Raw genomic sequence first — 13,331 nt, 5'->3', positions numbered from 1 at the left:
TTTGGGAAACAGTTAACCAGCTTGATTCAGTCCCAATAAAAGTCCTCAATTCCATCAACTCTCAAACTACCAAAATCAAGGCAATAACTAGTCTTCATATCACAACCTTCAAAATGCTCAAATGAAATTCAGACAAATCGATATTCCTTTGAAGAGTAATACCGAAATTGAACAATACACAATGGTGGGGGTCTGACAAAGTCTCTATAAAACTGACATTTCTCTGCTCTATTCCAGAAAAATTATAATAAAGCCAGCATTCCATGTGTGTTTCTGATTACATTTCATACCTGTGCACAAGTTACAAGTGCTATATACACATGTACACAAATTCCTTTGCTCCTCAGCACCCAGACTGTCAGTCAGTGGCCACAGGCCGGAAAACAATGATCATACATACAGAATGCTTCTAGGTTAACATCTTGGTCTAATTTCCAGACCGAGAAATATCTCATCATAATAGCAGATCATATACGGGTAGCTTTCAGAGCAAGAATAGAAATAGCAGAGTCACTATGTGGGCGGCATGGTAGCACAGTGGTTAGCAATGCTACCTTACTTTGCCAAGGACCCTGCTTCTATAGTAGAAATTCTATAGCAATTTACTGTTAAGAACAAGGAAGCAATCACAGCAAAAGTTATTTGAATCTAGTTTCATTGTGCACTAGCTAACATTTGAAGAATTAGAACAGGTGGCCAAAGGAAAACAAAAACAAAAAGGGAAGAGATCTGAATGGGCATGAAAGAAGAGGATGATTGCTTCTATTGAGAATAAACCATCAAGTGGGAGTCATAGGATTAAATGTCCCCTTTCTGTGCTGTAATTTATATTAGCAATTCCTACTTCATAGTCCCCAATTCTCTGGACCTGGTTAGATTGTGTGCAAGACAAAGGAAAATTTTGTTATTTAAAACTTAAATTGCATTCAACTGCATGGGGCCCAAGCTCTGAGTTTGTTCCCTCAACAGTTCGCTTATAAGCCTCATCAAAACTTCACACTAAACAATGACTAACCTTTGGTCATCTGTCATAATTTCTCTCTGCATGGTTGTGTTAAATTTTGTCTGATACATTAAAGTCAGGTATATATTATATAAATTACACTAACCTGAGATAGCAAAAGTTGCAAGTTCTTCTGATTTTTTGTGCACTTCTTCCTCTGGTTCTTTAACTTCTGACATCACTCTCCCTTTCTTGAAGTGGGATCCTCTCCCCACTTTTCTCTCCATCTTTTCCTTATTAACCCTGGGTTTGCCGACTGTCTTATTCTTTGCAGCTGCTGCTGCTGCTGTAGCAGCTTTAACAAGAGCTAACCAGTCCTATGAAGAAAATGTTCCATCTTTCAGAATCATTTCAGTTGAGAGAAGAGGAAAAAAAAAAAAGAGCGTCGCAACTCTGAAGTCTCAACATGTTTTTTCCTCAAAGTTTCAGGAGTTTATCCACCAGGATTTCAGGTCGGGTCCCCTAAAATGTGCTGAGGTAGCTGATTTTGGGTGCAGTGGTGGAGGGAATACAAATGGCCTGTGTGCCCAATTCCAGAGGAAAGCATCAGGCAGGTCTGTTGTTCCTTACTGCAATGTAATGGCAATAGCTGGAAATGGATTGGTGGTTAAGACAGAATTGTGTTTTACCTTAATTACTCAATGCCTTGGTACAGGATGATCACCATTACCAGTAGAACCTTACTCAACACATCGAGAGCCAACACATTTAGATTTGATGAGAACTATTGGAAAAAAACACTGACCATTATTGCTTTCCAGTTTATCTTAATACTGCTCATGGACAAAACGTCAGTTTAGATTAGATTAGATTACTTTACAGTGTGGAAACAGGCCCTTCGGCCCAACAAGTCCACACCGACCCGCCGAAGCGCAAACCACCCATACCCCTACATTTACCCCTTACCTAACACTACGGACAATTTAACATGGCCAATTCACCTGACTTGCACATCTTTGGACTGTGGGAGGAAACCGGAGCACCCGGAGGAAACCCACGCAGACACGGGGAGAATGTGCAAACTCCACACAGTCAGTCGCCTGAGGCGGGAATTGAACCCGGGTCTCTGACGCTGCGAGGCAGCAGTGCTAACCACTGTGCCACCGTGCAGCCCAACTCAGAGTTGTCCCAACTCAGAACAAAAAAATGCATTTTTTCCTTTTCCTCCCCAAAAGCACTTTAAACAAATGCTGTGAATTCTATGATCAGAGGATTTTAAGGCCCATAAATGTTGTTTGCATATAGTTATAATAATTACAGTAAATGTTTCACATGACATGCCTGAGAAGTGATGATACTGGCGAATCAAAAATTAATGTTAATGTCTTGAGTCACGAAGGAGCAGCTGAATCAAGTGAACGGTGCTGAGAAAACATGGTGCTTGAGAACAGTGGAAAGCTAAGACCAGAGCAAGAACAGATCAGTTGTCAAAATGCCAATTGGAGAAATGCAGGATAATGAAGTTTCTCTATATATTATAAATTGTGTGTAGTACAAACTTCCTATCTGCGAACCTTGCTATATGAACACATTGTTTTACATTTACTGTTGCAAATATCAAAGTCAACATTTCTCATTCAATTTTGCTATGTCAAGTATGATAGAATCGTCAGCTCTATGGAGTAGTTTATGGTAGTTCGATGGAAAGAGATATTTTAGTTTCTCTCAACTCCATCATTACCTACATGTAAATAATATTTATCAATGGCTTGTGGGTAACACTAAAATTTATTAACACAGGTGCATAAATGGAAACAGCATTCATTTAAAGTAAATTTATCCAAGTTTGATCATATACAGAGAAATTTATAATGAGATAATTAAGATCAATTTTACATGTGGCAAAGAAAATTAATTAATTCAATTAATAGCAATGCAATCAATTGCTTTAGGTAGCTTTCCCTTGACTTTGCGAAGCTGCATGAAATGCCACGTGTTGCATGCTGGATTTTAAACATATTACCTATTGATCACAGGAAGTCAGTGAACACTATTTGTTAATAGGGAAATGAATGGCCATAAAACTTTAATTTTAATTGCAGATAAGCATATAAAGGCAGGTAAAATAATAGGTAGTCTGCTTATTCTTCACTTTGGAATAATGAGTAAGCAGACTACAGATAGTTTGAGGAAAAAAGATCAAAATGGGCCAGGGAAGCACAGAGATAAAGAGCAAAAGATTTTTAAAAAAGATTTAGAGTGGCAACATAAGCTAACCGGGCTATTTTAAAAATGCACAGGTCTGGGTTCCTTACAAAAAGAATGCAGAGGCACAGTAGAAAATTCAAAAATATTCCCAAGTTTGATATCAGAACTTGAGATAATGTCTTTCAAGATGAACTGTTCACAGCTGAGGCTCTCTTCTACAATGTTTGGAAGGTAGACCAATGGGTCTTTAAAATTATAAAAGTACTTGTGAAACAGAATAAAGTTAAGCTTTCAATATAGTCACTAATAAATCCAATAATGAATCCAAAACAAAAGGTTTAACCCAAAGAATTACAATGAGGAACTTTCTTACACAAGGATTAATGGAGGCAAGTAGCAAAGTTGTATGGAAGAAATAAAAACTCAGGACAAAGGAATAAACAGGAAATTAAATGGAAGAATTTAGCTGGAAATAAAGCTTGTGCGCAACACATACAACATTTTAGTTAGGTAGTTGCCAAATAACTTGTTCTGGGCCGTGACAAGAGTTGGGCGGCGGAGTGGGAAAATAGATACCAAAGTCGTATAATCTGTGGATTATTAATCCAGAAACTCAGCTCATGTTAGGGGACCTGGGTTTAAATCCTGCCACATCCAATTTCAAATACAATAAAACATCTGGAATTAATAATCTACTGACAACCATGAAACCACTGTCACAGGGTCATAGAGATGTACAGCACGAAAACAGATCTTCCGGTCCAACTTGTCGATGCCAACCAGACATCCCAACCCAATCTAATCACATCTGCCAGCATCCGGCCCATAAACCTCCAAACCCTTCCTATTTAATATACCCATCCAGACACCTTTTAAATGTTGCAATTGTACTCTCCTCCACCAGTTCCTCTGGCAGCCCATTTCACATACGCACCACCCTCTGTGTGAAAGATTGCTTAGGTGTCTTATATCGCCTCTCACCCTAAACCTACACCCACTAGCTCTGGGCTCCCCCAACCAAGGGAAAAGACCTTGACTACTTACCCTATCCATGCCCCTCATGATTTTATAAACCTCTATAAGGTCAACCCTCAGCCTCCAACGTTCCAGAGAAAACAGCTCCAGCCTACTCAACCTCTCCGTATAGCTCAAATCCTCCGAACGTGACAACATCCTGTAAATCTTTTCTAACCCTTTCAAATTACACAACATTGTTACGATAGGAAGGAGACCAGAATTGTATGCAATATTCCAAAAGTGGTCTAACCAATGTCCTGTACAGCCGCAACATGACCTCCCAACACCACAATACTCTGACCATTAAAGGAAGCATACCAAACGCCTTCTTCACTATCCTATCTCTCTGCGACACCACTTTCATAGAACATAGAACAATACAGCACAGAACAGGCCCTTCGGCCCACGATGTTGTGCCGAACATTTGTCCTAGCTTAAGCACCCATCCATGTACCTATCCAATTGCCGCTTAAAGGTCACTAAAGATTCTGACTCTACCACTCCCACAGGCAGCGCATTCCATGCCCCCACCACTCTCTGGGTAAAGAACCCACCCCTGACATCTCCCCTATACCTTCTACCCTTCACCTTAAATTTATGTCCCCTTGTAACACTCTGTTGTACCCGGGGAAAAAGTCTCTGACTGTCTACTCTATCTATTCCTCTGATCATCTTATAAACCTCTATCAAGTCACCCCTCATCCTTCGCCGTTCCAAAGAGAAAAGGCCTAGCATGCTCAACCTATCCTCGTACGACCTATTCTCCATTCCAGGCAACATCCTGGTAAATCTTCTCTGCACCCTCTCCAAAGCTTCCACATCTTTCCTAAAGTGAGGCGACCAGAACTGCACATAGTACTCCAAATGTGGCCTAACCAAAGTCCTGTAAAGTTGCAACATCACTTCACGACTCTTGAATTCAATCCCTCTGCTAATGAACGCTAATACACCATAGGCCTTCTTACAAGCTCTATCCACCTGAGTGGCAACTTTCAAAGACCTATGAACATAGACCCCAAGATCCCTCTGTTCCTCCACCTTACTAAGAACCCTACCGTTAACCCTGTATTCCGCATTCTTATTTGTCTTTCCAAAATGGACAACCTCACACTTGGCAGGGTTGAACTCCATCTGCCACTCCTCAGCCCAGCTCTGCAACATATCCAAGTCCAAGTCCCTTTGCAGCCGACAAGAGCCTTCCTCACTATCCACAACTCCACCAATCTTCGTATCATCTGCAAATTTACTGACCCACCCTTCGACTCCCTCATCCAAGTCATTAATAAAAATTACGAACAGCAGAGGACCCAGAACTGATCCCTGCGGAACTCCACTTGTAACTGGGCTCCAGGCTGAATAGTTACCATCTACCACCACTCTCTGACTTCGGTCGGTTAGCCAGTTTTCTATCCAATTGGCCAAATTTCCCTCTATCCCATGCCTCCTGACTTTCCGCATAAGCCTACCATGGGGAACCTTATCAAATGCCTTAGTAATCCATGTATACTACATCCACTGCTCTACCCTCATCCACATGCTTGGTCACCTCCTCAAAGAATTCAGACTTGTAAGGCAAGACCTACCCTTCACAAATCCGTGCTGGCTATCCCTAATCAAGCAGTGCCTTTCCAGATACTCATAAATCCTATCCCTCAGTACCCTTTCCATTACTTTACCTACCACCGAAGTAAGACTAACTGGCCTGTAATTCCCGGGGTTATCCCTATTCCCTTTTTTGAACAGGGGCACAACATTCGCCACTCTCCAGTTCCCTGGTACCACCCCCGTTGACAGTGAAGATGAAAAGATCATTGCCAACGGTACTGCAATTTCCTCTCTTGCTTCCCACATAATCCTAGGATATATCTCGTCAGGCCCGGGGGACTTGTCTATCCTCAAGTTGTTCAAAATATCCAACACATCTTCCTTCCTAACATGTATCTCCTCTAGCTTACCAGTCAGTTTCACACACTCCTCTTCAACAATACGGTTCCTCTCATTCGTAAATACTAAAGAAAAGTACTCATTCAAGACCTCTCCTATCTCTTCAGACTCAATACACAGTCTCCCACTACTGTCCTTGATCGGACCTACCCTCGTTCTCATAAGCAGTTAAGTTGTACTCCAAGGTCTCTGTTCAGCAATACTCCCGAGGACCTTACCATTAAGTGTACAAGTGCTGCTAGGATTTGCTTTCCCAAAATGCAGTATCTCGCATTTATTTAAATTAAACTCCATCCGCTAATCCTCAGCTCATTGGCCCATCTGATCAAGATCCTGTTCTAATCCAAGGTAACCTTCTTCGCTGTCCACTACATCTCTAATTTTGGTGTCAACTGCAAGCTTATTAACTATACCACTTATGCTCACATCCAAATCAATTATGTAAATGACAAAAAATAGTGGACCCAACACCAATCCTTGTGGCACTCCACAGGACACATGCCACCAGTCTGAAAAACAACCCTCCACAACCACTCTCCGTCTTCCACCTTTGAACCAGTTCTGCATCCAAATGGCTAGTTCTTCTGTATCCCGTTAAATCTAACCTTGCTAACCAGTCTCCAATGGGGAACCTTGTGGAATGCCTTACTGAAGTCCATATGGATCATGTCTACTTCTCTGCCCTCAATCCTCTTTGTTACTTCTTCAAAATGCTCAATCAAGTTTATGAGACATGATTTCCCATGCGCAAAATCATGCTGACTATTCCTAATCAGTCCTTGCCTTTCCAAATACACATATATCCTGTCCCTCAGGATTCCCTCCAACAACTTGCCCACCATCAACAACAGGCTCACAGGTCTTTGCTCCCTGGTTTGTCCTTACCACCCTTCTAAAACAGTGGCACCACGTTAGCCAACCTCCAGTCTTCCGGCACTTCACCTATGACCATCAATGATACAAATATCTCGGAGAGACCCAGTAATCACTTCCCTAGCTTCCCACAGAGTTCTAGGGTACATCTGATCAGGTCCTGGGGATTTATCCACTGTTATACATTTCAAGAAATTCAGCATTCCCTCCTCTGTAATATGGACACTTTTCAAGATGTCACCATCTATTTCCCTACATTCTATAATCTTACATATCCTTTTCCACAGTGAACATTGATGCAAAATACTTGTTAAGTATCTCCCCAGTCTCCTGTGACTCCACACAAAGGCCACCTTGCTGATCTTTGAGGGGTCCTATTCTCTCCCTAGTTACCCTTTTGTCCTTAATGTATTTGTAAAAACCCTTTGGCTTCTCCTTAACTCTATTTACCAAAGCTATCTCATGTCCCCTTTTGGCCCTCCCGATTTCCTTCTTAAGTATGCTCCCACTGCCTTTATACTCTAGGGATTCACTCGATCTATCCTGTCTATACCTGACATATGCTTTTTTCTTTTTCTTAACCAATCCTCAATTTCTTTCGTCATCCAGCATTCCCTACACCTACCAGCCTTTCCTTTCACCCTAACAGGAATATACTGTCTCTGGACTCTCGTTATCTCATTTCTGAAGCCTTCCCATTTTCCAACCGTCCCTTTACCTACGATCATCTGCCCCCAATCAGCTTTTGAAAGTTCTTGCCTAATACCATAAAAATGAGCCTTCTCCAATTTAGAACTTCAACTTTTAGATCTGATCTATCCATTTCCATCACTATTTTAAAACTAATAGAATTGTGGTCGCTGGCCCCAAAGTGCTCCCCCACTGACACATCAGTCACCTGCCCTGCCTTACTTCCCACATGTCAGTCAAGTTTTGCACCTTCTCTAGTAGGTACATCCACATACTGAATCAGAAAATGTTCTTGTACATGCTTAACAAAATCCCTCTCCATCTAAACCCTTAACACTATTGCAGTCCCAGTCTATGTTTGGAAAATTAAAATCCACTACCATAACCACCCTATTATTCTTACAGATAGCTGAGATCTCCTTACAAGTTTGTTTCTCAATTTCCCTCTGACTATTAGGGGGTCTATAATACAATCCCAGTAAGGTAATCATCCCTTTCTTATTTCTCAGTTCCACCCAAATAACTTCCCTGGATGTATTTCCATAAATATTCTCCCTCAGTACAGTTGTAATGCTATCCATTATCAAAAATGCAACTTCCCTTCCTCTCTTGCCTCCCTTTCTGTCGTTCCTGTAGCATTTGTACCTTGGAACATTAAACTGCTAGTCCTATCCATCCCTGAGCCAAGTTTCTGTAATTGCTATGATATCCCAGTCCCATGTTCCTAACCATGTCCTGAGTTCATCTGCCTTCCCTGTTGGACCTCTTGAATTAAACTGCAGTTATTTCAATGCATCAGTCCTACCTTGTTCTCGGCTTTGTCTCTGCCTGCCCTGACTGTATGACTCGATTCTTTTCTGATTGTCCATTGTTGGAAAAACCTACATAGTCCATGGAGGTCCTTCGGAGAAAGATATCTGCCATCTTCTCCTGGTCTGGCCTACATATAACTCCAGATCCACAATATGGTTGACTCTCAACTGCCCTCTGAAAGGGCTTAGCAAGTCACTCCGCTGTATCAATCACTACAAAATCTCAACAAAAAAAAAAAATGAAACCAGACTACCTGGCATCAACCTCGGCACTAGGTTCAACACTGCTTACTATGCTCTGTACCACCAGCAGGTCAGACCCAGCAGCACAGTGCTAACCAGTCAGGAGGAATTTGCCCTGGGATTCTTAACAGCCTCTAAGTCATCTCACGGCATCAGGTTAAATACGGGCAAGGAAACCTCCTGCTAACTACCATGTAGCGTCTTCTCTCAGCTGATGAATCAGCATTCCTCCATGTTGAACAACATTTAGAGTAGGCACTGAGGGAGACAATCGTTTAAAATGTACTCTGGGTGTGGGATTTCATCGCCCACCACTGTGTGTGAGGCGACAGTAGCACTACTGAGCAATCTGGTGAGTTCGTAAAGGACATCGCTGCTGGAGTGCATCTGCAGTAGTTGGTGAGGGAAGCAATAAGAGGGGCAAAACATACTTGCCATCACCCTACCGACCTGCCTGCTGTAGATACATCTGTCCAAGACAGTGTGGGTAAGAGTGAATACCATATAGTACTTATGGAGATGAAGTACCACCTTCATGTTGAAAACATCCTCCATCATGTTGTGCAGCATGATCACTGTGATAAATGGGACAGACTTTGAACGGATCTAGCACTCAGAAGTGTACATCCATAAGGTGCTGTGGATCATCAACAGCAGTAGACTCGATACAATATGCAAATTTATGGTCTGGCATATTGCCCACTCAGCCAGTACCATCTAGCCAGGGAAACAACCCTGATTCAGAGAGTGTATGGAGAGGGTATGCCAGGAGCAGCACCAGGCATAACTAGCAATGAATGAAGCTGGCAAACTGAACTAATTGTATGCTAAACAGCATAAGCAGTAAGCAATAGAGTTAAGCCAGCCCACAACCAACAGAGCTGGAAATGTGTTGCTGGGAAAGCGCAGCAGGTCAGGCAGCATCCAGGGAACAGGAGAATCGACGTTTCGGGCATAAGCCCTTCTTCAGGAACCTGAAGAGCTTATGCCCGAAACGTCGATTCTCTTGTTCCCTAGATGCTGCCTGACCTGCTGCGCTTTCCCAGCAACACATTTCCAGCTCTGATCTCCAGCATCTGCAGACCTCACTTTCTCCACAACCAACAGATCAGACTTAAGCTCTGCAGTCTTGCTTATCCAGTTATGAACAATGAAACTACTCACTGGAGTAAAAGGACCCACAACTATTCCCATTCTCTACAATTAAAATGGTCCAGCACCTCAGGGTAAAAAGATAAGAATAACAGTTGCAGAAATCTTCAGCCAGAAGTGCCAAGTGAATAATCCATCTCAGTCTCCGCCTGCAACACAAATGCCAGTCTTCAACTAATGTAAATCACTCCATGTGATCCCAAGAAAATGTTGGAGACACTGGATATAGCACTGGCTATGGGCCTTGACAACAGTCCGACAACAGCGCTGAAGACCTGTGCTCCAGAACTTGTCGCAACCCTAGCCAAGTTGTTCTGGTACAGATAGTATTGTGGTATTGACCGACAATGTGGGAACATGCACAGGAAAAAAGCAGAAGAATCCACCCTGCCAATTACAGCCCAATCAGTCTCTGCTCTCGATGATCAGTAATGTGATGGAAGGTGTCATCAACAGTTCTATCAAACACCACCTGCTTACTGACACCAAGTTGCAGTTTCTTCAGGTCCACTCAGCTCCTGACCACATGATAGCTTGGCTTAAACATGGACAAAAAAAGCTGAATTGCAGAGTTAAGCTTGAGAGTTAGCCGCCAATTAAGATATCAAGGAAGCCAAGCAATTTCTATTCTAACAAAGGGGTATTGGACCAAAAATGTTAGTTCTGCTTTGTCTCCACAGATGCTGGCTGAGTTTATATGACAATTTCTGCTTTAGTTTACTGGTTGAAGTCATAGCTGGTAGATAGAAGGATGGATGCGGTTGCTGGCGATCAATCATCTCAGCTCCAGGACATCTCTGCAAGAGTTCCTCAGGGTAGTGTCCTAGGCCCAACCTTCTTCAGCTGCTTCATCATAAGGTCAGAATTGGGAACGATTGCAGAAAATTGCTCAGCATTATTCGCAACTCCTCAGATATTTAAGCACTCCACATTCAAAAAGCAACAAAACCTGGACAATACCCAAGCCTGGGCTGAAAAATAGCAAATAACATTCACACCACAAAAATGCAAGGCAATAACCATCTTCAAGAAGAGAACACCTAACCATCATCCCTTGACATCCAAATGGTGTTACCACTACTGAATCCCCCATTATCAACATCTTGGGGATTACCACTGACCAGAAACTAAACTTGACTAGCTATTTAAATAGAAAGTCAGATGCTAGGAATACTGCAGCAAGTAACTCACCTCCCAACTCATCAAAGCCTGTCTAACATCTACAAGGTGTTGGTCAGGACTGTGATGGGCTACTCCTTATTTGCCTGGATGGGTGCAGCTCCAACAACAATGTGCTCAACACTATCCAGGGCAACGTAGCCTGCTTGACTGGTACCACATCCACAAACATCGACTCCTTCCAACAACGCTCGGTATCATCTACAAGTTGCACTGCAGGAATTTGCCAAATCTTTTCAGAAACCACTTTTCAAACTTATGACCACTTCCATCTAAAAAGACATGGATGGGAGATACGTGGGACACCACCACCTCCAAGGCACTCACCATCCTGACTTAAAATATCTCACCATTTCTTCAGTCACTTGGTCAAAAGCCTTGAAATTCATTCCTACAGGCATTGTGGGTCTACCTGCAGCACGTGGACTTCAGCAGTTCAAGGCGGCAGTATCACCTTCTCAAGAGCAACTAAGGACAAGCAAACTCATCTGTTGAGTTTGCTTTGAATATGTTTGTCTAGAAGCAAAACATTAGAAAAGCTCAGGAAATGTAATATTGAAGACAGAAAATGTTACTGTTTTTAAACAAACTTTTCACTTACAACAGGGATGATCTTTTGATACAATTCCTTCAGTCAGCTGTTTTGATGAATTGCCTTTATTAAAAATTTACCAATTACTGGGCCTTCTAGGGGAGCACAGATTGTTATTGCATAGATCTATAAAAGTTCACAGCATAAATTGAGGCCATTTGATCAAACCTTTGCCTATTTCATGCTCAGGTAATCCAAAGCAAAGTGCAACATTCACATGCTTCTCAGCACTTTGTACAGCCTTCAGTTCCAAGTTCAACAGAAACAGGACATCCATTTCTGCACTCGAGCCAGTCTTTGAATTGCAGCACCCAATCACACCTCCCTCTTTTGGTTGCTCACTTCCTGAATATGGCACTGAAAATTCAAGATTAGTAGTAACATTCCATTTTCTCAGGGTGAAACAGCCTACTGAGAAACTTTTTGGAAGACCAAGAACAGGAAATTATGATTATTTAGACCACAATAAGAGCAGGAGATCTGAATGTGCAAATACACTTCGGAGTTCAATAGAAACTACAGCATATGACAAAATTGTCAAAATATAAAAGGCAGCATAGATCAGTTTGAAGAAGCTCCAACAGGCTTTTGACAATTACTTTAATCTGAAAGCAAATACAATTCCTGAAAGAGTTCAGCATCCAAATGAAATTCATTAACACTCTCGACACTTCAGTATGTCTTTTATCAATTTATAAATATGTCTTTTATCAATTCTGATTTTAATGTGCCAATGTTTGAATTACTAAGGATTTTTACAGATTTATTCCAGTTCAAAGATCATTACCTTGGAGAAAACTATTAGAGGAATTGCAGAGCAATGCTGAGAAAAGGATAATCTCATCACAGGTCAGCAAGAGAATCCATTACAGTTTTTACATTCTAAAAATTGAAAGTCACATGTGACAACAGTAGGTCAGACAACAGATGCTAAAAATCAATGTTAGCAATGTGGAACAACCAAGCCTCCCAGGCAAAAGCAGTGCACGTCTATTAAAAAGTGTTATAATATAATAGAAGAGAAAATGAGGTCTGCAGATGCTGGAGATCAGAGATGGAAATGTGTTGCTGGAGAAGCGCAGCAGGTCAGGCAGCATCTAGGGAACAGGAGAATCGACTTTCGGGCATTAGCCCTTCTTCAGGAATGAGGAAAGTTTGTCCAGCAGGCTAAGATAAAAGATAGGCAGGAGGGACTTGGGGGAGGGGTGTCGGAAATGTGATAGGTGGAAAAAGGTCAAGGTGAGGGTGATAGGACAGATTGGGGTGGGGGCAGAGAGGTCGGGAAGAAGATTGCAGGTTAGCGAGGCGGTGCTGAATTTGATGGATTTGACTGAGACAGGCTGGGGGGAGGGGAAATGAGGAAACTGGTGAAATCCGAGTTCATCCCTTGTGGTTGGAGGGTTCCTAGCCGGAAGATGAGGTGCTCTTCCTCCAACCGTCGTTTCGCTGTGGTCTGACGATGGAGGAGTCCAAAGACCTGCATATCCTTGGTGGAGTGGGAGGGGGAATTGAAATGTTGAGCTACAGGGTGGTTGGGTTGGTTGGTCCAGGTGTCCCAGAGGTGTTCTCTGAAACGCTCCGCAAGTCGGCGGCCTGTCTCCCCAATATAGAGGAGGCCACATCGGGTACAGAGGATGCAATAGATGATATGTGTGGAGGTACAGGTGAATCTGTGGCG

The 13,331-nt window shown here is 42.4% G+C and overlaps 1 protein-coding gene across 4 annotated transcripts in view; it reads right to left on the bottom strand.

The window, feature by feature from the left end:
- phf20l1 (PHD finger protein 20 like 1) overlaps window positions 1-13,331 on the bottom strand; it is a 131,516-nt gene that overhangs the window by 91,853 nt on the left and 26,332 nt on the right. For all 4 annotated transcript variants that reach the window (XM_043687886.2, XM_043687888.2, XM_043687889.2 and 1 more), the window contains exon 7: window positions 1,110-1,320. In XM_043687886.2, coding sequence (XP_043543821.2) covers window positions 1,110-1,320 — 211 coding nt within the window. The remainder of the gene's footprint in view (window positions 1-1,109; window positions 1,321-13,331) is intronic.

Source organism: Chiloscyllium plagiosum, unplaced genomic scaffold (assembly GCF_037043375.1).
Source record: "Chiloscyllium plagiosum isolate Xiang-an unplaced genomic scaffold, Cpla_swu_hap1 HiC_scaffold_4, whole genome shotgun sequence".
Taxonomy (NCBI): domain Eukaryota; kingdom Metazoa; phylum Chordata; class Chondrichthyes; order Orectolobiformes; family Hemiscylliidae; genus Chiloscyllium; species Chiloscyllium plagiosum.
The sequence above is the reverse complement of the archived record's forward strand: the minus strand, read 5'-3'. Positions and strand labels throughout refer to the sequence as shown.